Below are 26540 nucleotides of genomic sequence, written 5' to 3'. Positions count from 1 at the left end.
TGAAAACTACTGTATGAGATAATCTGCTATCAGTGGTGCAATGTAAGGGGACAGCAAAATAAGATGACATTTAAATTGTTACATTTAAAACAATCATGAAGGTTCCTCATAAGAGACAAAAAAATCATTAGCAGATTATCTTTCAGAACTAGTGATTCACTGCTTAAACAGAATGGGCTAGATGTCATCACTTGGAAAGTGATAAAATGGAGAGAGAGAGAGCGCTAAAGTACCAACCAATCACCTCCTAACGGTCATTTTTTAAACATAGCCTGTGACATGACCGTTACGAGCTGATTGGCTGGCACTTTTTCACTCTCCATTTTATCACTCTCCAAGTGATGACGCATCTAGCCCATTGTCTTTTCTGTAAATGAACCTGTGGCAGAGTAAAAAAGGAAGTGAAACGCATGTTTAACACTAGATCTAAAAACAAAATATATTATTCTGCATATGCTCTACCAAATACAGGCACCATGACCGGTCTCTTCTTGTTTGTCTTAATCTGTAAGTATTGAGATTTGTTTTATTTTCCAGTATATTTTTTAGCATCTGCCTCAGAGATATTTAATCATTGATCCAGATACATCTGAGTTCCAGACATTGTCATATCGAATTATTAAAATGTACACAGAACTGACTGGATTATATCCTGTATACAGTATTCTGTCATTTGCAATTGTATATAAATATGCCCAAAGAAAACTAAATGAATACAGTACAGTACAGTACTTACCTTGTGTTTAGTAGATAAAGGTTGTCTAGTTGGGGCCATGCTGATTTACTTATATTTATTTACTTGATGAATTCCTTTTAATTTTGTCTTATTGCTTTATTTTCATGTTGACTTTTTTTTTATGATGAGTGTCCCTGGATATGATACATATCTGCTCTGCCATGCTCAAAAGGACAGTATTATAATTTATAACTAAGGGCCTAATGCAGACCTGATTGCAGCAGCAAGTTTGTTAGCTAATGGCCAAAACCATGTGCAGTGCAGGTGGGGCAGATGTAACATGTGCAGAGAGAGTTAGATTTGGGTGGGGTGTGTTCAAAGTGAAATCTAAATTGCAGTGTAAAAATAAAGCAGCCAGTATTTACCCTGCACAGAAACAATATAAGCCACCAAAATCTAACTCTCTCTGCACATGTTACATCTGCCCAATCTGCAGTGCACATGGTTTTGCCCATCAGCTAACAAATTTGCTGCTGCGATCAAGACTGAATTAGGCCCTAAGAACATATATCTACAGCCACACCACACTGGATATGCCCAATCTCATCTGATCTTGGAAGCTAAGCAGTGTTGGTTAGTACTTGGATGGGAGACCACCTGGGAATAGCAGGTGCTGTAGGTGCCCACTTTCCTTTGTTTGTATTCTCCCACTGTTGGATCTCCTGGCTACCACCTATAGCTGTTCTGCTCTTACACAACTTCCAGCATTGCTCGAAAATACGTTCCCACTGCTGGCCAGTCCACGCTCGGAGTCCGTGTGTGGGGTGTACACCTTGCTGGCTTCGCAGCGGTTGCTGCTGCAGGTATTTTCTGTGCACACTGCGGAGACGGCTGCCATATACCGCGAACAGGCAGTGCACTGATCTATTCAAAGGCTGCAGTCCTCTCAACTGAACACTGTTATACATACCGCGTGCACATTATTGCTACAGGATCTCTGACTGCTATATCAGGAACCAGCATGGTGGTAACTATATATACGAATACGGGACTGCTTGCTGTTACAACCTTACTAATCATTAGGTACATGTATTGAGAGAGCCTAATCAGCGGACTACTAACACATCAACCCCTCCGGGACACCAGTGGTGTGGTTTCACAAACTTACAGGAGAGACTCTTATTTTACCAATTTTACTAACCTGTATTACAATATTGCTATTGCTTATTATTGCATTTTATTCACATTGTAAGATAGTCTATCTTAATAACTAATATCCGGAGATTGCAAGCTTATAGACATGTGCTAATTGTTCTTGTATACAAATTTGTTTGTGAATTTATGCTTATAAAACAAAGATTTTTTTATATGAATGAGCTTCACTGAGTCCATTCATTCTGACGGACAGCACCTTTTGATACTTACTGATACACATTTACCAGTGTCCCAAGCGCAGTGTTTTCTTTCTATGTATTTGTTTCATTTTTCTATACACAGCTTAGCAGACTGTGCCCACTCAGCAGCTGGTATACTGACAGATATTTAACAAATTAAAAGCGCCGCTACATAAACAATCCTGTGTCCTAAGTCTAAGCTTGTTTATTCTTGTTTCAATCCTAAGAACATATAAAAAATAATTTCTTAGTAAAATCATTGTCATGGTTTAATATTTTTGATATAGTAAAGATTTATTTTTTATTTACTTACTCCTCCCCGTTGTCTTCAGCATTATTCAGTTCATCAGTTTTTAACACTTGAATAGATTATTGGCTATTCATGCCATACCTATATGCAGCATTTCTCTCTTTACTATGACGTGTTTTTGACGTGTCTATGTTTTTAACTGGTCATCTGCTATCTGAGTTGTCTGATAGAACACTTTTATCTTTACGCATGTAATAAATGGGTGTGGATCATTAGATCGACAGTGTCTAGGTCGACAATGTTTAGGTCGACCACTATAGGTTGATAGTCACTAGGTCAACAGGGTTTGAAGGTCGACAGGTCAAAAGGTCGACATGAGTTTTTATGGGGTTTTTTGTGTAATTTTCTCTGTACAGTGCCCGGCACCCCCAATTAGTGCTCGCTTCGCTCGCCATGCTTCGGGCAAGGTGCATCGCTCCGCTACCCCTGCGCTCGGTACAGATTACTATTCCCAATTGTAGTCCACGTGGATCGTTAAGTATGAAAAGTTCAAAATAAGAAAAAAAAGTGAAAAACTCATGTCGAACTTTTGACCTATTGACCTAGAACATTTTGACCTAGAAACCATGTCGACCTTTAAACCCTGTCAACCTATAGTGGTCGACCTAAACATTCTTGACCTAGACAGTGTTGATCTTCAGACCGGATCCCGTAACAAATATTATATACATTTGACTATGTATGTATGTGGTGTTAAAACAGATAACTAGATCATTTTCTAGGCAGCTGCAATTGTTCTCTGCCATGTTCTTAATGTGTGTAGAGAGACTGGTTTACAGCAATGTTATAAAAGGAAAGTTCAAACTGAGATTTTTTTTTTTGTGGGGGTGGGGGGAGATGTATCGAACTTAGAGAGATCAAATTGAGTAGTTGGCCATAATCAATCAGCTTCTAGCTGTCATTTACCCAGCATAGGGTGGGGTGCAGTGACGTCCGAGTTTGGCGGACATGCAGGATGCCACCTGAACTCAGATGTTTTTTTTTTTAAAGGGGAAATCATTTACAAGGCAAAACTATGCCTTGTAACTGATTTCCCCTTTATAAAAAAGTCCTACTTCCAGCGGCATTCCACACATCCGCCGAAATAAGACTTCATTACATCTAGCCCTATGCTGGATAAATGACCGCTAGAAGCTGATTGGTTGCTATGGGCATCTTCTCCACTTTATCTTGCTCTAAGGTTTGATTCATCTCCCCCTGTGTGTTATAAATAACCACTGAACATTTACAGTTTGTAAGTGTGCACTTAGAGTGGGGCATATCTTACTATACATCCAACTTAGTGTAAGCACCAGTGCAGCCATGTGGATGCAGCAAACATGTAACAGTCGTCATTAGCAACTGATGGGCACATCGTTCATACAAAACTTATACAACATTGATCAATACATAACAATCCATGTCCTCATCTCAAATGAATGACCCACTGTGGCAGCGGACAATGCGCATGGTGTACAGCAGCAGTCTAGAACCTGTTCCACTATGACAGGGAAACCTGCTGCATGGGGTTTTCTTATAGTAGTGGGAGTCTAGAACCAGCTCGCTTAGCATGTGGGTCTCACGTCTCTAGGAAGCCATGCACATTATGGGCAAACATGCCCCATCCTATAACCAACTAGCCCCTCGCTGAATAGCTCTGCTGCTTGTCCTGACACCTGCGCAGTGAGAACCTGCTAATAATGCGTTTATTATTGATGGTTTCTTGTGGACTCAATCACCACTTTAATTGTTGTTTTACAACATAAGACAGAGTAAATAAGAACATTAGAAACCTGTCTTTCTACAATGGTTATTTAATGCAAAACAAATTCTCCTTTGTGTAAATTAGTGGCAGAGTGAAAAAGAGGAAGTGAAACGCGTGTTTAATGCTAGAATCATAAATGATCATATGAAGCATAACATCACTGCTCAATAAATATTATATAAATGCATTTAATCATACTCTTCTAAGACATAAAGATGTGTTCTGTTTTCACGCCCTGGTTATAAAATGACTGTCATGCCTGTTATTATTTGTGGAACCGGATGAGGTCTCGTTACTGGTTGGCTGGAGAACTGAGGACAGAACTGTGCAGGCTTAATATACAGTCTTATCATACAGTCGTGGCAGGTTTGGCTAGAGTCTATGGCTGGTCACAGGTGTCAATACAATTATGGGGTTACTGGAACACTATGGTGGAGGATGATTTGTGGAAGCTGGGATTGGTCCAGCAGTACAGGATATCTGGATAGCTGGAAGCTGGGATTGAACCAGCAGTACAAGATAGCTGGAAGCTGGGATTGAACCAACAGTACAGGATATCTAGATTGCTGGAAGCTAGGATTGAACCAGCAGTGCAGGATAGCTGGAAGCTGGGATTGAACCAGCAGTACAGATTTGCAGATATCCTGGAGATGAGATAGCCAGTGGTGCAGGTTTGCAGATATCCTGGAGATAGGAGTCAGGAAGTGTTGAAGTTGGTAATGCACTGTCTCTTTAAGCAGGATGGTGCGTCCTCAGTGCATTTGCGCTGTGGGCAAGGCACCATCGGCACACACCTAGGTACGGCCCTGCTGGCATCATTCTATAAGTTCAGAACACAGTACTGGAGTTTGTATGATTCTCAGGCGCACAATTAGTTACTGTATTAGCTGGTCTGAGATCACTGATGCAATCTGGAGACTACACAGGTGTACAATCAGTCTGTGACGTGCTACAGCAGTAACACAGTCTTACACAGAAGGCAAAGGAGCTTGGAAGCTGAAATCAGTAGTAAGGCTGAAGGAACCCTCCAGTACAGGAGGTAAAGCATGAGGAATCACTTGGTACATTAATGAAAATACATTGGGATTGTGACAACAACCCTATGTACTAGTAATGTGGCTTCATCTTCATGCTAACATTAAACAGCGGATGTGCAGAATGTTTATAACAACCAAACCATGCAGAAACTGTACACTGTATATTCCAAAGTACTGTATTGCTTATATCTGACCATTGTTATCTTGTGTTTCAGCGTCATTTATGGATCATTCCAGTAAGTTCATTGTCTATTAAATTGTTGTTTGTTTGTTTTTGTTTTTTCAGATTTATTTATTTTTATTATGCTGTGTATTATAGCACTTCAAATTGGATGCAATAAAATGTGTATACTGAGTATATAAATTTTACAGCCATAAATGGATAATTGGTTATTTCATGACTTTATGGCTTATTAATATTGTACTGTAGTTGGCGGTATGCATAAGACAGATTCAGGAAATCCATTATACAAATCTCTCAATGGGCCTAATTCAGACCTGGTTACACGCTGGCAGCTTTTTGCACTCCTGCGACCAGGTAATCGCCGCCTACAGGGGAGGGGGTAAACGCTGTACAGGGGTTCGATGGGCTGTGCAGTGAGCATTTCTGCACAGCCCAGGACTTACTCAGCCTCTGCGAAGATCCTGGATGGAGCGGACGTCAGGAACCCTCCCTGGAAACGGCCGGGCATGCCTGCATTTTCCTGGACACTCCCAGAAAACGGTGAGTTGCCGCCCATGAATGCCTTCTGCCTGTCAATCTCCTTGCGATCGCTTTCTTCGTTAGATTCGTCACTGCCTGGTGACCCCCGTCACCAGCCAGTGACGCGCCTGCGCATTGCGGACCGCACGTATCCCGTGGTATCTCAGGTTGCCCCTGCCTACACTCAGTTTGGGAACCAGTGGGGTAATGAATATTTTCTAGTGTACTCACAGAGGAGTAACTGTCAGGAGGAGAATATTTTTTAGTGGTAAAAAAATTGTTAAAGGGATTTGTATAGTCAGTTTATCATAACTGACCTGCAGTGTGTATATATATATATATATATATATATATATATATATATATATATTGTTAATAAAAATATATAGTGGCCAAGACAGGTGCAGACTCATTATGAGTATAGGAAATCCTGTCTGTGAAATAGTTTGTGTAGACTGGGGAGTAGCTGGATGGTTTATCTGGTGAGGCCAGACAGATGGCCTACATGGGCTAGGACTGTAAGAGCCTAAGGGCCACACTAAACTATAGCAAGTTCACCCACATTGCCTCAGATGCATGGTTACTATTGTGGTGGTACGGCCAGGAACATGGTGCAGCTAGTGACTTCAAAGCAATGTGGGAGTGGTAAGAATCATAGTTGTCAATTGGTACTAAACCATTACTTCAGCAAGCGCATTATAATATGAACCGCTTAACACAATACAGGTTGAACCCGATGGGCTTTTTTTCAACCTCACTAACTATATAACTATGTAACTACAATGTAATGCCCACCATTCAGTTACTCTCCCAAGCCTATGTTGATGTGCTCACCACTAACTGATCTATATAAGAGAAGTGAAGAGTGGTCAACACCCAAATGCCCATCCAGATTGATCTATACAGCTATGATACATGGGTAGGCCAGCAGAAGATTTTAACCACTGCAGGAATAGTCCAAATGGAAGGGAAAAGGACCCTGTATGGGCTACTACCACCAACTAAAGATGGACACAAGTAGAGGATGAAATGGTAATCTCCAGTGCTGATCAGCCAACATTTTAAGTGGTACAGTATTCTTACTAAAGCTTCTGAAACAGACAACTAGTGGTGTTGACCATGGCAACCATTTAGATCCTGTCTATAATTTTCTACAACGCAACAGAAAAATAACTAGAATCTGATTGGGTGCTGTGGGCAGTATCACCACTTGTCTGTTTTAGAAGCTTTAGTAAATCTATCCTCTAGTGTCTTGCAATGTTCCAATTAGTATGGGAAAGTGGACGTTAAAACACAGCAATAGATAATTGATAGTAGAAATAATTGTATTGAAGCCTGTGAAGGCCCTGAAAACCCCTGGCCAGACAAACTAGATGTCACATATGCTGCGTATACAACTATGGGTGCAGTTAGGTCCTATAAAACAAGGAAATTATATCAGGCCCCCTTGACTCATGGGCTCGCTTGCACAAATTGCCCTTATAGTAGATATGCCATTATTTCCAACTGTAGTCATCAGGACAAACAGGATCCAGTTAGCTCTATCATATGTTGGGAGGAACATGGTTATTACAAGCCTTCAGACAAACAGCAATAGTGGCCAGAACTGTAGCAGCTCTGATGGGTGTAAGACAGATTAACTACAAATCTTCTGGGTGGTAGAGCCAATTTTTCACAAATTATTGTGGGTTGTTTAAGTTAACACAACCATCCTATTGCCATGATACTCTACCATCTTCTCAGATTCCAGTCCAAAGTCTTGAATACTCTCTCCCCATAACACTGACCGGCTGCCGCAGTTTCACAACAGACGGTGGACGGTGCAGTGGGAGAGGACAAATCACCATGCAGATGTTAGTCCCATTGGCAAATCATGTAAGATGCTCTTAACTTAAAAAAAAAAAAACCCAAAAAAACAGTGAACTTGTTTCATTGATTCCCTCAGGGGTTATTTTGGATAAAGATCCTGAAGCTGTAGCTCCGTCAGCCACTATCTCAGTGACTATTCCCCAACTCTAAATCTCAAATTTTTATAACATTTTATCTAACAAAACCTTCTCCATCATTATTCATGGGAAAATACTATAGATAAAAAAAGTTGCAAAAACAAATGACAGTACTGTAAGACATCATGGTAAAGTAAAATAGAAAAAGGAAATCGAATGATCACAAAATCATTGGTGTGATGCCTCCGGAGAGTGCTCAACCTCAGGACCTATTTTCTGGAACTTGTCCACCTCAGAGCAATGCCATTTTTGTCTTGGATTGCTACCAACTCTACCTTGGAGCACCGCCATCGCTCAATGCCTCCACTCCATGTCACAACTGAGGGTTTTGGCTGACAGGAGAAAGCCTCAGTTGTAGGGGCTGAGAGGAACTTAAACCGGGGAGGTTTAATCAGACCCCTGGACATGTAGTGTTTCCAAGAGCCACTGGATGTTTGGCTCTTGGAATCACTAGGAAGGAAATAAATTCTGCATGAAGAACTCCCACTCTCAGACGAACTGGTATAGTCCTTAGAGAAATAACTGCGTCAAAAATCTTGCTGCCATCTACTGCAGTTAAGGAGATGGACGAAGGAAGTCTCTCGGTTGGTAGGGACCACCGTTTAACATAAGCTTCGGTTATGAAATTCCCAGCTGCTCCGGAATCAAGGAGGGCAATGACGTTCCTGTAACGTTGAGCAATTTGGAGCGAGACTGGGAGATTACAATCATGAGGAGATAGAGAGGAGATCATTACTCCTAGCCGGCCCTCTCCTTGGCGAGCTAGGATTTGGAGTTTCCCGGACGTTTGGGACAGGCATTGATAATGTGAGACGGAGCTGCACAATAGAGACAGAGAGACTCAGAGAGACGTCTTCGGCGCTCAGCGGGAGATAGACGGGAACGGCCAATTTGCATGGGCTCATCCTTGGATGGAGACGGTTGACGAAGAGGAGGAGCAGAAGATTTTGGAGCAGGCGATCTTCCTCGCTCGGTTGCTCTCTCTCTGAAACGTAGATCAACCTTCGTGCAAAGAGAAATTAGCTCATCCAACTTAGAGGGCAAGTCTCTGGTAGCTAACTCATCCTTGATGCGTTCTGATAAGCCATGCCAGAATGCAGCATACAGGGCCTCGTCGTTCCATGCCAGTTCGGATGCCAGGATTTTGAACTGTATGAGATAATGTCCCACAGTACGTGTTCCCTGGCGAAAACGGAGAATCTCAGATGAAGCAGAGGTTACCCGGCCTGGCTCGTCGAAGATGCGCCTGAATGTTGCCACAAAGTCCGTATAGGAGGACAGCAGAGGATCAGACTTCTCCCATAAAGGTGATGCCCAGTCAAGGGCTGAGCCGCTGAGAAGGGAAATGATATAGGCAATTTTAGTACGGTCACTGGGGAAATTGCCAGGCTGAAGCTCAAAGTGGATTTCGCATTGGTTAAGAAATCCCCTGCAGAACCTTGGAGATCCGTCAAATTTTGCTGGCGTTGGGAGATGAAGACGTGGAATGGAAATGGGTAAGGTGGGTGGGGTTACAACTGGTGTCACTGTTGTGGACGTACCGGACGTGCCAGGTCCACGGAGGGTCGTTTGAATCCCGTCCAGCCGTGTAGAGAGATCCTGGAGACAGCGGATGATGTGGCCTTGTGCAGCCTCCTGATGTTCAAGTCGGGCTGCCAGTTCTTGCATCGGCCTGGCCGCTTGATCCTGGTCTCCGGCTGGATTCATATGGTCAGTGCTTACTGTCACAACTGAGGGTTTTGGCTGACAGGATAAAGCCTCAGTTGTAGGGGCTGAGAGGAACTTAAACCGGGGAGGTTTAATCAGACCCCTGGACATGTAAGTGTTAAAATGAAACCCGAAGGTGTGACCATGACAACCAGGTAAAAGTCAAAATAAAAGTTTATTAACAGACTCCGTGTAAACAGACAGCATTCAAGGTTAATAATGGCAATGTTAAATAATATGATTCCTGGAGCACTCTGACCATGAAATGGTTACACAGGACACTGGTAGGTTAAGAACAGCTGTTAAAGTCCTTAGATGGAATAACCTTACCAGGCCTGGCTGTAGTAGTGAAGATATCCAAGGAACATGCCAGTAGATGGAACAGATGAAGTTGGTAACTTGAATCAGCTGTTGTATTTGCTGGATAGAACCAGCCAGGTAGTAAAACACGGAGTGGATGCGGAATGGGATCAGCCAGATGATAAAGTCACTGAATTAATGCTGGGTGGAACCAGCCAGGTGATGAAACACAGAGTGAATATAATAAGATGCTAGGGAGCGTGGAAACAGAGGAGTTGAAGGATGATTACCGGTGGTAGTGGATACTGCTGGAAGCAGATGAAATAGCTGGAAACTGGATCAGCCACGGAGGACTGCAGAGTCAGGCTGCACCGCAGGATGGTAGGCAGGTGCGGGTCTCTTTGGTGTATGCTGGAGACAGGAGCTGGAACCTGGAGACACAACCACAGGAGAGAGACTGGAACAAGGTATGACAAACAAAGCACTGACCATTTCCTGGCCCAGGCACAGGATACTTATACCTGCAGCAATGCAGGTATTGGCTGGGCAATTATGCAGATTTCCAGGCAGTGGATTGGAGGAACTGAAGCATGTGATTAGATCCAACATGGCTGCGCCCATGTTAGAACTTGGAGGGAAAACTGGCTTGGGAAACCATGTGGAAACATAAATGTAATGGCGGCACCGGCCACAGAGGACAGGAAACGCCAGACTGACAGATGTATGCTGAGACTCGTGGATGACAGCGGAGGCCGCGGCAGGCATGGAACACCACACTGACAACCTGCACTTATAACACAAGAGCGGCAGCGGAGGCCGCGGAGGACAGGAGACGCCATACAGGATTCAAACATGGCGCCGCTGTGACAGCGTCTCAGCGTGACAGGAGGGATATGCAGTATGTGGACACAGGTGAGATCCGGCCTTGGAACGCTGAGCCAGCCTCAGGAGACATCTGAAAGGCAAGTAATGGCGTCCAGATACCCGGATCGTGACACTTCAGTCTTATCCCTTCCTGGTCCAGAACTTCTTCCTGGACATTCTCCTCTCCATCTGGCCCCAGTAACCTTGTGCGTGGATTCAGCCTACTACTCATTATCTGTGAAACATCCCCACTCCAGGCATCCCCTACAATTAGAATATATGGGCATCCCTCTTGCTCCTGTGGCCACTGGTAAGTGGAAACCTCATATACCGTTCCTGTCTCAGGAGCCTCCATGCTGTTTCTATGATCTCTCTCTCTCTGGACCTGTAAATTGGACTTCACCATGAACTTTGACCATGCTCTCACCATTCACAACTGCTGTGCACTTTTTCTGGGTGATCTTGCACTCTCACTCACTTCCCCATCAGATTTCCACCTCTGATTGTGCTTGAATTGTCTTATTTATTGCCTAATAGACTGTTTTCTACATATTACAATGTTTGCTTATTTACTGCCTTACTAATTGCTTACATAGATTTTAGAGGTATAAGTTGACAGTAAAAAGGTCGCCCACTAATGGTTAACATGTAAAAGATCGACAGTGCTTACAAAAGGTTCAACTGGTTGACATGTCAATGGTTGACACACACATGGTCGACACAACTTTTTAAGGGCTATTTGCAATTTTCCCCCCAAGTTTTTCATACTTTTACCATCCATGTGGACTACAATTGGGAATAGCAACCTGCAGCATGGTGAGTGAAGCGTGGGGTTCCCTGTGCTTTGACCGCAAAAGGGACACCAAAAAAACAAAAAAACAAAAAATGTTGTGTCAACCCTTTTTTTGTTGTTGACCATTTTCCATGTCGACCATTTCATGTTTCGACCTTTTCTATCTGTTGATCTTTTTTTATTGCCTGCCTTTTACCTGTCGACCTAATGACCCTGTCGATCTTTTGACCATGTTGACCTTTTCCATGTTGACTATATGGAGTTGACCTATTGACTGTTGACCTAATTAGGGTCGTTCTAATCATCCACACCCGTCTTTAGATGCCTTATGCATCCTCTTCTCGACCTTGCTCTTTCATCCTGCAGGTTGTTATCATGTATCTAATCTGATCTTTCTCATACACTACTGTCCCTCTCTCAATTACCCTTCGCCCACTCATTTGCTAATCCATCCTCTTCCACTCTGTACTACCTTAGTCTGTCACCGTGGACAAAATGTTATAGCCTGCGAACTGCCGGAGGTGTGGGACGTTGTGCGAGTGTACCCATATTTTTAAACGTTGGTTTTGCCTGGTCAATGATTGCTGCTTTATAAATATGGGCAGTCCCGCACCTCAAGCAGCTCGCATTTAGGGGGTCATTCCAAGTTGATCGCTCGCTAGCTAGTTTTAGCAGCCGTGCAAACGCTATGCCGCCGCCCACTGGGAGTGTATTTTAGCTTAGCAGAAGTGTGAACGCATGTGCAGCCGAGCTCTGCAAAAACAGTTTGTGCAGTTTCAGGGTAGCTCTGAACCTACTCAGCGCTTGCGATCACTTCAGCCTATTCGTGTCCGGATTTCACATCATACACCCGCCCAGCGAACGCCCAGCCACGCCTGCGTTTTTTCAGACACGCCTGCGTTTTTGCAAACACTTCCTGAAAACGGTCAGTTGATACCCAGTAACGCCCCTTTCCTGTCAATCTTCTTGCGGCCGCCAGTGCGAAGGAAAACATCTCTAGAACCTGAGCGCAACCACAAAGAGCTTTGTACCCGTACGTAGCGCGTGCGCATTGCAGGGCATACGCATACGCAGAAATGCATTTTTTTCACCTGATCGCTGCGCTGTGAAAATTGGCAGTGAGCGATCAACTCGGAATGATCCCCTTAGCCCCATGTATTCTTGCTCAATCCTATACCCCTCCTGCCCTCCTCTGCCAACCACTTCAGTGGCAGGTGCCCAACACCCACTCAACATGGTGAGCTGACCATACTTCCCAACATTACTAGCAATGGGGACAAAGGTCCTGATTGTTGGGACAGCAGAACAGTCCATTCAAATTGGGACTTTTACACCTAAATTGAGAGAGTTGTTTTCTCTATATTGTTGCCTTTAGTCAATAAGATTATGGGGTCTATTTGCTAAGTCTTGGATGGAAATAAAATGGATGGTGATAAAGCACCAGCCAATTAGCTCCTAACTGTCATTTTTCAAATCCAGGCTGTGACATGACAGTAGGAGCTGATTGGCTAGTACTTTTATTTCTATCCACTTTATCTCCGTCCAAGGCTTAGTAAATAGACCCCTTAGCCAGCTAGACACTACCCCCCCCCCCTCCCCCCCCCCCCCCCTTCCCACACACACACTGTCAGCTCTCCTCCTTAGAGAAGTTATACTGTGTGTAATGTCTGCTGGAATTTTGTACAATGGATTGCTGTTGGCTTCGCTGTTTGTACCTGTTCATTTTTTTTTTTTTTTTAAGAGGCTGCAGTAAAACCGTGGGTGACTTTGGATCCAGACTGGAAGAAGATATTCAGAGGATCATCAGTGACTCTGACCTGTAACAGCAAATACACTGGATGGGAAATACAGGACTATAAATGGTACAAAGACAATGAACCAATGTATGTAAATCAGCGGACACTGACAATTGATTCTGCTAAGATGAGAGACAACGGTAATTACCAGTGTGAGACAACAGACAGTGAGAGAAGTGATCATGTCAGGCTGGATGTTAGTGACGGTGAGTTCAGTAGATGAATGTGTGCATATGTGTTATGTGACAGATACATTATTACATTATTACTTTCAGTGTGTATTGTATTTGTTTGTTTGTTTGTTTGTTTGCAAAAAGCCTATTATTTTTTACTAGTTAATGTAATAATTGCAGAAAAAGAGTTCTACATACGAGTCATGATTCCCTGCTTTGTTGATGCCAATCCCATCCACCCAGTGGAGATCAAAAATGGCGATTGGCAGACATCAATGATTTGCGATCCGTCCGGGAATCTGCAACATAATCCCTGACTCGTTGATCAGGATCATTTATTTTCCTGTGGAATTGGCAAATCGAGAATTTTCAACATGTTGTATGACCCAGGCATCAGCAGGACAGGGAATTGTCCAATAGCTGAAAAATAGAGACCCTAGTAGGGGGGGTGCTTTATTTAACAGGCGTGTGTGTGCTACAATGCCAAAATCTGTCTAAAGCATCATTTTTATTGGTATGCTCTAAAAACAACAAGGAGCCCACATCTTCTGACACTGACCGTCCCCCGTACCGCAGTGTCCCGCGGGCAGGGGGGGCAGGCTGGGGAGCCTGTGATCACCACTGTTCTACACAGCAAAGCAGCGGTTGATCTCTGGATAGATACTGTGTGCATGCACATGGCATCTAAACAGTGCTAAATTACTGCCTTGCCCCGGGTGCAGAAAATCCTAGTTTCTCAAAGTGTCTCAAAGTTTTTAGAACCATTGATCTATAGCATCTGCCCAACGGAAGCAGATGAAACAGGGAACAACCAGGATGCGACTGATCCCTTACAATATTACTTGCCCGCTTCCTCACCCTAGACAAGTACAGCTCCTGAACAGAGATCTGCCCCAATAATCCTTTCCGCTGTTTTCACAACCCTTTGGAGCCTAAGCTATCACGTTTGCTTTTTGCTGAACCAAACCAGACTATAACCAAAGAACATAACACATATGATTAAAGCAGAGTAAAAAAGAACCTGCAACTCTCGGGGGAGACTAAACTTTTTAAGCTGCTGCAAAAAGTATAATCTCTGCTGGGCTTTTTTGACAATGTTGGGCCCACACTTAAGGTCTCCTGCAATTGTAGACCCCAAAAACTTAAAGAGTCCACCACAGACACATCATGGGCGTTTCAGAGTGAAGCCTGGGAGGTGACCTAAAGTCACCGTAAAAAGAGAAGGTGTTATGTGCATGGGGAAGATAATTAGCAGCTGTTACACCGGTTTATGTTTTATCTACAGGTTTGCTGATTCTTCAGGCACCTGTGGCTGTGTATGAAGGGGACACACTGACTATGCAATGTTTGGGTCGGAATAAATATTTTGAGAAAGATTCATCATTTTATAAGTATGAGAAAAGGCTCTCATCGACGGGTTCTGTTCTTCGTCTACAAAATGTAAACAGCAAAATGTCCGGACAGTACAAATGTACAAGAGAAAGAGCGACAATATTATCTTACAAAAAAGAAGATGCTTGGACATCTTTATCTGTTTCTGGTAAATAATAATGAATCAATGAAGTAACAGGGTTATATAGCTACTGCAAGGTGAAGGGAGAACTTAATACTGTGCATAGCAAACTGTTCCAATGCAGAGTCTGCACTCCTCTAGCAGGGTTGGACCGGCCCCAGACCCGGCCCTAACCAATATTATGCCCTAGGACCACCGTTAGTTCTGCAGGAGATGCCTGGCATGAGTCAGCTGGCAGCTCTGGTAACGTCGGGCACCTTTTGTTTATGAAAATGCATTACTATGTGGCTAGGACGCACAAGCAGCTTCTGATGATTAAAATGATATGCAGCATGCCTATATTCTGTGTGTGACTGCGGCTATATCTTGTCAAAGTCAGAAAAATATCACGCTGCACATTGCCATATATGCACCTCATGCGTGTGCCCGCTGCACGAGCATGAGCTCTCCCGTGCGTGCGTATACTCGCGGTCGCGTGCACTCGCGCATTTACGGTAGAGTTTGTGTGCGTCTAGCGGGCGACTCAATCGTAACATATTTTAGTCATATAATGTATTTTGTAGATTATGGTCCCTTTGATAGAATCTGAAAGTTTAGTTAATATAGCATGTTCAGGGACAAAGAGATTCCTCTTTGTTTGATACGAAGGGTCAGACAGGGGTTACACAGTGGTGTTTAGTATCCATCGGAAGAGAATATAATTAGCAATATTCCGGTGTTGGTTTGAAGTGGATTACTCGCTCGTGCGTATAGTTATGGACATAAGAAGTTTATGGACATTTACTATATTTGCACTTTATTACCCATGCGGCGGGAAACCCAGTTTCCCTCCCACCTGAGCAGTTTGAAATAGTCACAGCCCACCTGTATGAACCAACCTATGACCTTTTGTTATAATGCAGAGACGTATTCCTGTGTCCAATGAACAATAAGAATGTAGGGACCATTGTACTGTACTGTGTGTAAGTGTATATAAAGACAAGCCGACCTGGGCCAGCTCTCTACTCTTTTCAACGGTTCTCATCACTGATAATCGGGAGCTGGATATCCAGAAAGGCGCTTGCGATTGTTCCCCTTGTGCGTAAATTCTCTGCAACCATATTTATCTCCTATTTTGTTGTAAGCCATTCTCTCTCTCCTTTCCCCCTTTTAAATGTAATTATGTCTTTGTCGTATTTTAATGTGTAGTAACTCGGTTAGGTATTTTATGTTAGTTTGGTAGTGTATAACTTGTATTGTGTATTCTTTTGCGATTGAACGTTCATTCATTCCCTTAAAAGGTGTTAGACCCCTAGACCGGTATTTGAGTGTTTATTATATTGCTAAAGGGTTCTCAGAGCGTAAGAGTCGCTCATACTGCTTTTAAACTAACAAGGTTACACTGTGTTGCATTTACACCTTATCACTGTTACAAAGGTTTAACTCTGTGAGCGTCAGCGCTGCTCGTGGTCTCCTCGTGGTCTCGAGCGTCCGCTACGCTGATAGCGTATCATTACGGTAACCGGCAGCCTATAGCGTGCTTGCCTTTACGTTTTAAGCCGTGAGCGAACGTGCCGCTCGTGCGTCTCGTCCACAGCTAAGCGTTTGTTACGCTACGTGCGTACTCTTACGGTATTCCATACGCCAATTGCGTACTGTGTTCATTAACCTTTTAGAGTGTTTAATATAGGATATATTTTTGGTATTAACAATTGGGGACTCGCCCGCTCTTCACATATCTGCACTAGGTAATTTCAGCAGACATTATCGGTCAGCAAAAGGCGGGAGGTAATATTCCTCGTAGTGCTGACCAGATAAGCGTCTGCTTCGCTTAGTAAGGAGTGCTGAAGGAATCCGGAACCGAAAGGTAGGAACAGTACGTTATTGTCTTTTAAAACCTGTTTAGTTTCTGTTTTGCGAACGCACGCATAAGCACACACACCTGTATTTCGTGTTTAGCATTATTTGTTCGTACCTCATTCTCCTGATTGCCACACACTAGTGATAACGTGTTGAGACATTTGTTGTTATTAATAGTTAAAGGATAAATATTTAAGGGAATAATTGTAAAAGGCACGCACACAGTCTCGTCTAGAAAACAAGGGAGATTTGGGTGGTGTCAGTGAATGATTACTGTTAAAGATCATTCACATTGATAAACGTGTAGTGTGTTACTGTGGACGTACTTGGTCTGCGTACACGTGTCCTTACAAGGGCAGGGTGTATGCAACGCAAGGGTCGACGCACGGAGCGTATATCACGCAACGGAGCGTACGGATACGCCCACATAATACAAACCGCACGATAGTATTGTTTTAATAGGCGATAAGGAAGTAACGCGAAAATAACACAAATCTATCTCAAATCCAAAAGTTTAAAGTTAAAAGAAAAAGACTTTCTCTGTTGTAATTCTTCTGGGTTAGACTATTACTGAATGAAAGGAATTCTGTACAGAAATAAGAGTGTTCGAATGTAAGAGTGTGTATATATAAGATTTCTCTTTTATTACGGAAGTGGGAACCATAGGCCAGTAGAAAGAGGTACACCAGCGAGAGTGATAGCGTGGGGTGGCTTGGGAGGCGTCCCTTGTTAATCTCGACATATTTATGAGCAGTAGAGTCTGCTGTACATAACAGACCAGGAGGTCAAGGACCAGGAGGTTCAGGTACAGCAGACTAGAAGTAGAGAAGCACAACCGAAGAGGGTTGGTGCGAGACCCATATAGGCCAAAGAAGCTCATTGCTGAAGGAATTCGCAGCCGAAATTTTCGATTCCACTGATCGTTCCGCACATAAGATTAGTTGCTTGTGTGCAGATACGATTGTACCGCATGTGATTGTGTGCATTAGCGTGTCTTGAATTCAGAAGAACGCTACTTGCACATTGTTAACGTGATTTGTGTATTTTTTTTTATTTTAAGGGAAGTAGCCTGATCACTCAGGGACATTCCAGCGACTGATACTTGCTGGGGAGGGTAAGACACTCCCACACGCCCGAGCAAGTAGACGTACTTAGGTGCCCTAGGTTGGGTACGGAACCTCTGGGAACTTTGGTCGCCGTATTGGCCAGCGTGGGCGGAGTTAAGTGGGCGGACCTCGTTGCAAAACCCCCACCGCAGCCTTACCCCGGACATCTTGGTTTTCTGTAAGGGTTGCCGAAGACCCTGATTTGAAGTCAGAGGTAGTGAAAGCAGCACCTGCAGAGATGGGGGCCATTTGTTCAGGTAAGGGGCGATCAACCCAGGTTCAGGTTGATTTGAAACCGATCAATCAGGTGGGCAAGATCATGTGTGAGAAATCAGATCAAGATGGTCGTCACACAGAAATGTTATGCAATGAATGGGAAAGGATGACTGTGCATGACGGGGAAAAGTTTCCCCGGGTAGGTAGCTTTAACCCAGAAGTGTTACAGAATGTAAAGAGAAGAGTTTGCCTGATTAAATCTTCAAAAAGGCGTATTAGACATTATGATGATTTAAAATTGTGGCAACAGGAAAGTGAAATGCAAAGAAATTTAACTTACATATCTGACTCTCATCTTGGGAAGAGAGACATGGCAATGGAGAGGATTATGGCTGCAGAGAATGGCGCAATGGTGTACGATAAAAATGCACTTAGTAACTGTATTAAGAATGAAAGTAACAAATGTAATAATGTTTATAAAAATGAAAGTGTAAAAATTACAAATATTAACCTGTGCAAGTCGCACCCCATGTCAAACTTCCCTCAGGACTACAAGCAAGAAAGTGAGCCCAGCACGATGTCTGCACCTTTTCCAGCAGCCATCACACAAGACATCCAGGTGGACGCGACCAAATCGGTAAAGGCAGTAATCAAACCCCCTAATGGAGGGTCAGGTGAGGTCGTGTCCACAGGTACGTACGGTGTTATATATCACGCACAAACAAATGTACCCCATATTGTAAGACCAACACAAGGTGATGTAATTGAATTTAGTCCTGTCAGAGTGATCACAGTCCCCAATGGGAAGACTGACGATCAGGGAATCATTCCCGTCAAGGACAGTGCAATGCGCCGTCCCTGGTCCCGGACAGAATTGAGATCAATCATGTCTGAATTCCCTGATCCCAGGGAAGATTTAGTTGCATGTCAGAGGTTTATTAAAGAACTAGGAAACTCCACAGAACCCACCAACAAAGATTGGCGGACAGTGCTGAGTGCATGTTTGCCCTCCAGTGTTGACCCTGCAAAATTTATTGCTGATTGTAAATTAGACACAGAGGTACCTTGTACGGAGGAACACAATCAGGAATGTATTAAGCAGATCAACCGACAGTTAGAAATATATTTCCCAGCCATTGTCGAGTGGAACAAAATCTTCTCCATAAGACAAAACGAAGGGGAAAGTACTTCTAATTATTTCCACCGGGCATTGCAGGACATGACTAGGTATACAGGTATAGAAAACATCGAAACAAGTGCACCGCACAGAGAAGTAGCAGTATCTGTGCTAATGGATGGTTTAAAGGAAGTGTTGAGAGCAAGGATACGGACCACCAATCCATACTGGGGAGATAAATCAGTAACTGCATTAAGGGACTCTGCCATTGGGCACGAACAAAACATCATCAAGCACAGGGAAACAAAGAAGCCCCAGATCCCTGTGGGTAAGCCAAAGGTGAAAAGGTGTTACAACTGCTTAAGGGAAGGTCATGTTGCACGAGATTGTAGGTCTAACAACACACACAAGGTATATACACCCCCTAGACAACGACATGACCATAATAGTCAAAGAACCAGGGAAACACAGGAAGAGCGGTTGATGGCGATGGGCATCCAAGCATTAGAGGAGACATCAAATCGACCGAAACCCCAGGCCACTGGCACATGGAGGAAGCCAAGGGTTTGTTATCGTTGTAAAAGAGAAGGGCATTATGCCAGCAACTGCAACAGCCCACATAAAGTCAGACCCCCTAGACATGAAAATGAGCAAAGTTATGACACACCAAATTATAATCAGGGATCACATAGGAAGAATTTTGGGCCACACCCATGATATGTAGTCAGGAGAGGTGATAATTAGGACTGATGGTAAGCCTGAGGTAACAGTTAATAAATTGGGAGGTCATTCCCTGAAGACACAGGAATGACCGGGTAAAATTTGTAATGTATCTGTAAAATGTTTTTTTCTCTCCCCATCTCTGACGGTTATCGGTAGGACTCAAACATTACATAGCTACTTGGTCTTTGCAGAAGTCTACCAAACCCCAGCATGACCTACCCGCATCAATGTATCCTGGCCAGATACAAAGGGTGGAGTTTGGAAATGCTGGTGGGAGGGACTGCGCAAAGATACCATTGGACATGTAGGTGTGACAGCCTGATGATGAACGGAAGAACTGACAATGTTTTTTTTCTCTCCTGAAAAATGTTTGAAAAATGTTTTTTTTTTTTCTGTTGTTGTTTATTGTTGATTTATGTGATGCATATATATATGAACGGTTCTCTCTCTCTCGTTGTTTTTTTTTCCTCTCTCTCTCTCTCTCTCTCTCTCTTCTTTCTCACGTTCTCATAACGTTACAGATGGTATGTCACACATTAGTTGGACAAATGGTAATGCAAGATTTATTCTCCTTACAGAAAGAGCGCTGAGCTAGAAGAAATATTGTATCACCAGAATGTTTAGAAGACTGAGAGACAGCACCTTTGAGATGACAGCAGAACAAGAAGAACAACAAGACTAGAGAACTAATTATCGTAACAAGTTTCTCTCCCCCTCAAACTGTTTTTCTGTACCCCCATTACAAATTTCTCCTTTTCTCCTCCTGTAAGATGGACTTGCCCCAAGAGACTGTGATATTGATTTTCCTGTTGACCATGATGTTGACCAGAGCAGTCTGTTTCGGTGAGAGTACCAGTGAGGTCGAGAAAGGATCCAGAAGGGTTTCTGATGACTGAGACGGAGGTGTAAATTTCCAATAGCAACACTATCACCGAGCAAAGGCGAGTACCGGAAACGATCTAGCAGCCATGTTAGTTGTAAACATTGTAAAGGATTGTTAGCTAAAGAGAACTGTATCTGTAGACTCTGTGACAGTGTAGTTGAGGATGGGTGCATCAAGAAATGTCAGTCCAGTTTTAATATCCACATGGACCGGCATCCATTGAGTGACTATCACTCCTTAGTGGGTAAAGTGTTAAATCAGACTGATTGTTGGGTATGCTCTCAAGTACCTCAAGGTCACAGCAAGTCAGGACTAGTACCATTTCCTTTAACGATAGGGGAGGTACTTGAGCTAAGTGGTGGGAGGCCGGTGGACAGGAGGTTTAATATCTCCAGTCCTCCTAGTTTGAAGCTCCACCAATATCATGTGGATAGATCCCTAGTATGTTTTAACATCTCCAATCCCCGAAAGCCGGGAAATTGGGAAGTGTCATGGAATAACAAAACCATGACCTTTTCATATAGAGCCGATAGAATGCCTACAGATACAGAGCTTATACGTCACATAGCCGATAGTGGAAAATATTTCCGGTATAGGTACACCCTAGGAAGTAGAATCATGCGAGTTGGAGAAGTATCACCAGGATACTGTGCACAGATCGTACAAACTGATACGTGTACTAAACAGATGGAAGAATTAGGGCTAGGAGAGTTCACATGGAAAATTTGTAATATGGTTATGTCACACTCCGTCCCATATGTTCTCCCCGATGATGCATACTTCATATGCGGGAGGAAGGCGTATAAGTGGCTTGCCCCAAACTCAGAAGGGTTATGTTATATTGGAAAAGTACTGCCTGAGGTAATGACTGTACCCCACACTAAAATGAAGGATATTCACCGCAGTGCCCAAGCTCCTTATACTCACACTCATTACGAACACATTGTTAAACGGCACCTGATAGAAAGAACAGAGCATCCGGCCTCTGACCTGATCCATGAATCCACCGGGATTCAATTCCTAATCGCGTTAGATATCACTCGTACCGCCAGAGGAGTGATAAATTATAAATATATATCTGCGCTTGCAAATTTATTAGACAATATCACTGAAATGTATGATGACACATTCAGGTATACCGGAAGGGAGCTCCAAGCTTATAAAACAGAACTGGTTCAGCATAGGATGATTCTCAATTATCTCACAGCTGTGACAGGCGGGTATTGTGTTACCCTAGCGACTCAGTATGGAATAAAGTGCTGCACGGATATTACAAACAGCACAGAGGACCCAGCCGAGGTCATAGACCAAAAGATGGATGACATTTTGCAATTAAAATGGGAGTTCCGAAGGAAACACAATCTCACCCTTGCCGCTGTGGGTAATGAGCTGACCGGTTGGGTGTCATGGTTGAACCCACGAAATTGGTTCTCTGGTTTAGGAGAATGGGCTCAAGGAATTATCATGGATGTAGGGAAATTTCTTTTGTGTATTCTGGGTGTCATCATATTGGTCGGCCTGATATTTAGATGCGTTCGGGTTTTAACAAAGTGTAAACGTAGCGCCCGAGTGATGAGTTTAAGAAGTGAAGATACTGTAATAACGGCTGATTTGATTTACGACCCAACCATTGAGACAATGTTGTGATGAAAATGTGATTCCACGGTCTGTTTCTTTCACCCGCTTCTCCTTTGTTTTTCTCCAAGGTACAAAGACATCCGCTTGGAAGAAGAATTTGACAACCTTTTACACAGACAACTGATGAACTATGCCATAGACCCGCCATATCCCTAGTAACTTTAACTTTACGCTAGCCCAACATTTTTTGTAAGTCTATGGACATTGAAAAAGCTTTTTGCACACCGTTTATAGCAAAAGCACCGGGAGACTACAGTCAACATGTACATCGAGACAAGACAAGACAAGACCTCAATCGGCAAATGTACATTAAACTCACATAGTTTACGACTGCATTTACCATACTTGCTTCTTATCTTCATCTCTACAACCTTCAGGTAATGACACACATAGTCGATAGGGAATACAGGCACAGATATCAGCACTCACATATCCCCCCCCATTCATGTATCATCAACTAAAATGTGCTCCCCCATTTTGTTGCAACCAAAAGCCGAAAAGAGCTCGGTAAAGTTTGACAGCCCATCCACAGACCCTTAATGCGGGATAAGAAGGAATTCAAATGTATACTTCGCAATACCTCGAAGCTTGATTTAAAACACGTACGGCACGATGATACATGACCCCCCAAACATGGATTCATACACACATGCTTCTGCTATCTCACTAGGTCATACCCTTTTCCTACATTCTTCTCTTCTCCCTTACCCAATCATAGAAATGTATTTTTACATGACATATATTTTTCTCTTTTTGAACTGTTTTCAGGAAGTGGCAGTTATTGGTGACTGCCAAAGGGTGGACTGTCAAAGTCAGAAAAATATCACGCTGCACATTGCCATATATGCACCTCATGCGTGTGCCCGCTGCACGAGCATGAGCTCTCCCGTGCGTGCGTATACTCGCGGTCGCGTGCACTCACGCATTTACGGTAGAGTTTGTGTGCGTCTAGCGGGCGACTCAATCGTAACATATTTTAGTCATATAATGTATTTTGTAGATTATGGTCCCTTTGATAGAATCTGAAAGTTTAGTTAATATAGCATGTTCAGGGACAAAGAGATTCCTCTTTGTTTGATACGAAGGGTCAGACAGGGGTTACACAGTGGTGTTTAGTATCCATCGAAAGAGAATATAATTAGCAATATTCCGGTGTTGGTTTGAAGTGGATTACTCGCTCGTGCGTATAGTTATGGACATAAGAAGTTTATGGACATTTACTATATTTGCACTTTATTACCCATGCGGCGGGAAACCCAGTTTCCCTCCCACCTGAGCAGTTTGAAATAGTCACAGCCCACCTGTATGAACCAACCTATGACCTTTTGTTATAATGCAGATACGTATTCCTGTGTCCAATGAACAATAAGAATGTAGGGACCATTGTACTGTACTGTGTGTAAGTGTATATAAAGACAAGCCGACCTGGGCCAGCTCTCTACTCTTTTCAACGGTTCTCATCACTGATAATCGGGAGCTGGATATCCAGAAAGGCGCTTGCGATTGTTCCCCTTGTGCGTAAGTTCTCTGCAACCATATTTATCTCCTATTTTGTTGTAAGCCATTCTCTCTCTCCTTTCCCCCTTTTAAATGTAATTATGTCTTTGTCGTATTTTAATGTGTAGTAACTCGGTTAGGTATTTTATGTTAGTTTGGTAGTGTATAACTTGTATTGTGTATTCTTTTGCGATTGAACGTTCATTCATTCCCTTAAAAGGTGTTAGACCCTTAGACCGGTATTTGAGTGTTTATTATATTGCTAAAGGGTTCTCAGAGCGTAAGAGTCGCTCATACTGCTTTTAAACTAACAAGGTTACACTGTGTTGCATTTACACCTTATCACTGTTACAAAGGTTTAACTCTGAGAGCGTCAGCGCTGCTCGTGGTCTCGAGCGTCCGCTACGCTGATAGCGTATCATTACGGTAACCGGCAGCCTATAGCGTGCTTGCCTTTACGTTTTAAGCCGTGAGCGAACGTGCCGCTCGTGCGTCTCGTCCACGGCTAAGCGTTTGTTACGCTACGTGCGTACTCTTACGGTATTCCATACGCCAATTGCGTACTGTGTTCATTAACCTTTTAGAGTGTTTAATATAGGATATATTTTTGGTATTAACAATCTGCATATGAAATGCTACATTACAGTGATTTCCAGGAATACACTGTAACGTAGCATTTCGTATGCAGATACAGCCGCAGTCACACACAGAATATAGGCATGCCGCATATCATTTTAATCAGCAGAAGCTGCTGGTGTTCCTAAGCATACCAAATGCCCTAGGCATTTGCCTAGTTTTCCTATGCCTATGGCCGGCTATGACCGGCCCACATGTGTACTGAGAAAATTCCCAGTGGGCCATACAGACTGAGGCCCCACCCTCTTCTGTAGGGATCAGTAACTTGGTGGAGCAGGATCATGGATGAACTTGGGTGCTTGGTATTTTCTATAGAACCTACACCAAAATTAGCCCTCCTGCCAATCATAGTGGGTGGTACTGACACCCCCCTGTCCCTTCCTTTATAAAGGACCCTGTTCTTTGCATGGTTGGCCAATATCTTCTCTGGTGGCTGGCCAGATCCCTTAAGCTTGGGCCCCTACCACTGTATTCCCGGTTGGGCCCTTCATGCTCCAGTCTGACACTGGGGCATAGTGCATCCTAGCAGGAGCAAAGATTCAGTCTACATAAAAGCCGTCCGTTCATGTGTTAGAAATTATAAACAAGCAAAAAATCTGCAATAATTTCATACTATCTTCAGTTTAGTAGGGATATTTACTAAAACTCCTAAAAGGGCAAAATCGTCAATAAAATTTAGTAACCGGTCAGCATTTAGCTATTGCCTGGCTAATGTAAATGGGACAATTAAATAAAATGATGAGCTGCTGTGATTTTATTGCATTATTAGTTACACTCCTGCTCATGATAAAGTTATAGATGTGGATTATGTAATATATTTTCTAGATCTGTTCTCCGTTCCGGTAATAAAGTTGGTCCAGTCCCCGGTGAAGGAAGGAGGTGACATGACCCTGTCATGTGACACAGCGCTGGCTCCACCCAGACAGGACACAGGGCTGCGATTTGCTTTCTACAGAGATGAGCGGACTGTGCAGGACTTCAGTGTATCCACTATATACAGCGTTCTGTCAACGCAGCTGGGGCATTCTGGGTATTATACCTGTGATGTCAGGACTCCCAGCGGCGGTGTGATGAAGAGGAGCAACATGTTATATATTCACATACATGGTGGGTATAATGATATAACAATACTGTATTGTAATGCTAATGAGTTAACATTAGCTTCTGCCGCTCACTTTTCATCTTTTATCGGTCTTCCACATGCCTTCTTTGATATATTGCATCTCAAATATGGGGTAAGGGTACAGTTGTGGGTGACGGTAGATAAGACATTGGAAAGCTTTTGGAGAAATTAGTGAAGGATAATTAATAAAAAGAACTAAACTGTAAAATTATAACAAAAGATGGGAGAGGATGCAGGGCCATCTCTTCCTGTGGGCTTAATGGGCACTGTAACTGTGGGCATAACGTGTGAGGGGCACTGTAACTGTGGGCATAATGTGTGTGAGGGGCACTGTAACTGTGGGCATAATGTGTGAGGGGCACTGTAACTCTGGGCATAATGTGTGTGAGGGGCACTGTAACTGTGATCATAACGTGTGAGGGGCACTTTAACTGTGGGCATAATGTGTGAGGGGCACTGTAACCGTGGGCATAATGTGTGAGGGGCACTGTAACTGTGGGCATAACGTGTGAGGGGCACTGTAACTGTGGGCATAACGTGTGAGGGGCACTGTAACTGTGGGCATAACGTGTGAGGGGCACTGTAACTGTGGGCATAACGTGTGAGGGGCACTGTAACTTTGGACATAACGTGTGAGAGGCACTGTAACTTTGGGCATTACGTGTGAGGGGCACTGTAACTGTGGGCATAACGTGTGAGAGGCACTGTAACTGTGGGCATAACATGTGAAAGACACTGTAACTGGG

At 43.4% G+C, this 26540-nt stretch overlaps 1 protein-coding gene and 1 pseudogene across 4 annotated transcripts in view; both read left to right on the top strand.

The window, feature by feature from the left end:
- The first annotated feature begins 461 nt into the window (after positions 1 to 461).
- LOC134980280 (Fc receptor-like protein 3) overlaps positions 462 to 26540 on the top strand; it is a 66324-nt gene continuing 40245 nt past the window's right edge. For 3 of the 4 annotated variants that reach the window (XM_063947028.1, XM_063947027.1, XM_063947026.1), the window contains exons 1-5: positions 462 to 507; positions 5377 to 5397; positions 13276 to 13536; positions 14789 to 15043; positions 25497 to 25778. In XM_063947028.1, the coding sequence (XP_063803098.1) occupies positions 477 to 507; positions 5377 to 5397; positions 13276 to 13536; positions 14789 to 15043; positions 25497 to 25778 (850 nt within the window). In that variant the 5' untranslated portion in view covers positions 462 to 476. The remainder of the gene's footprint in view (positions 508 to 5376; positions 5398 to 13275; positions 13537 to 14788; positions 15044 to 25496; positions 25779 to 26540) is intronic. The other variant, XM_063947029.1, reaches the window with a different exon arrangement.
- On the top strand, positions 1246 to 1358 carry LOC134981710 (5S ribosomal RNA; annotated as a pseudogene).

The sequence above is a fragment of the Pseudophryne corroboree genome, chromosome 12, assembly GCF_028390025.1.
Source record: "Pseudophryne corroboree isolate aPseCor3 chromosome 12, aPseCor3.hap2, whole genome shotgun sequence".
Classification (NCBI taxonomy): Eukaryota; Metazoa; Chordata; class Amphibia; order Anura; family Myobatrachidae; genus Pseudophryne; species Pseudophryne corroboree.
Note: the sequence above shows the minus strand (reverse complement) of the source record. Positions and strands in the feature narration are given on the sequence as shown.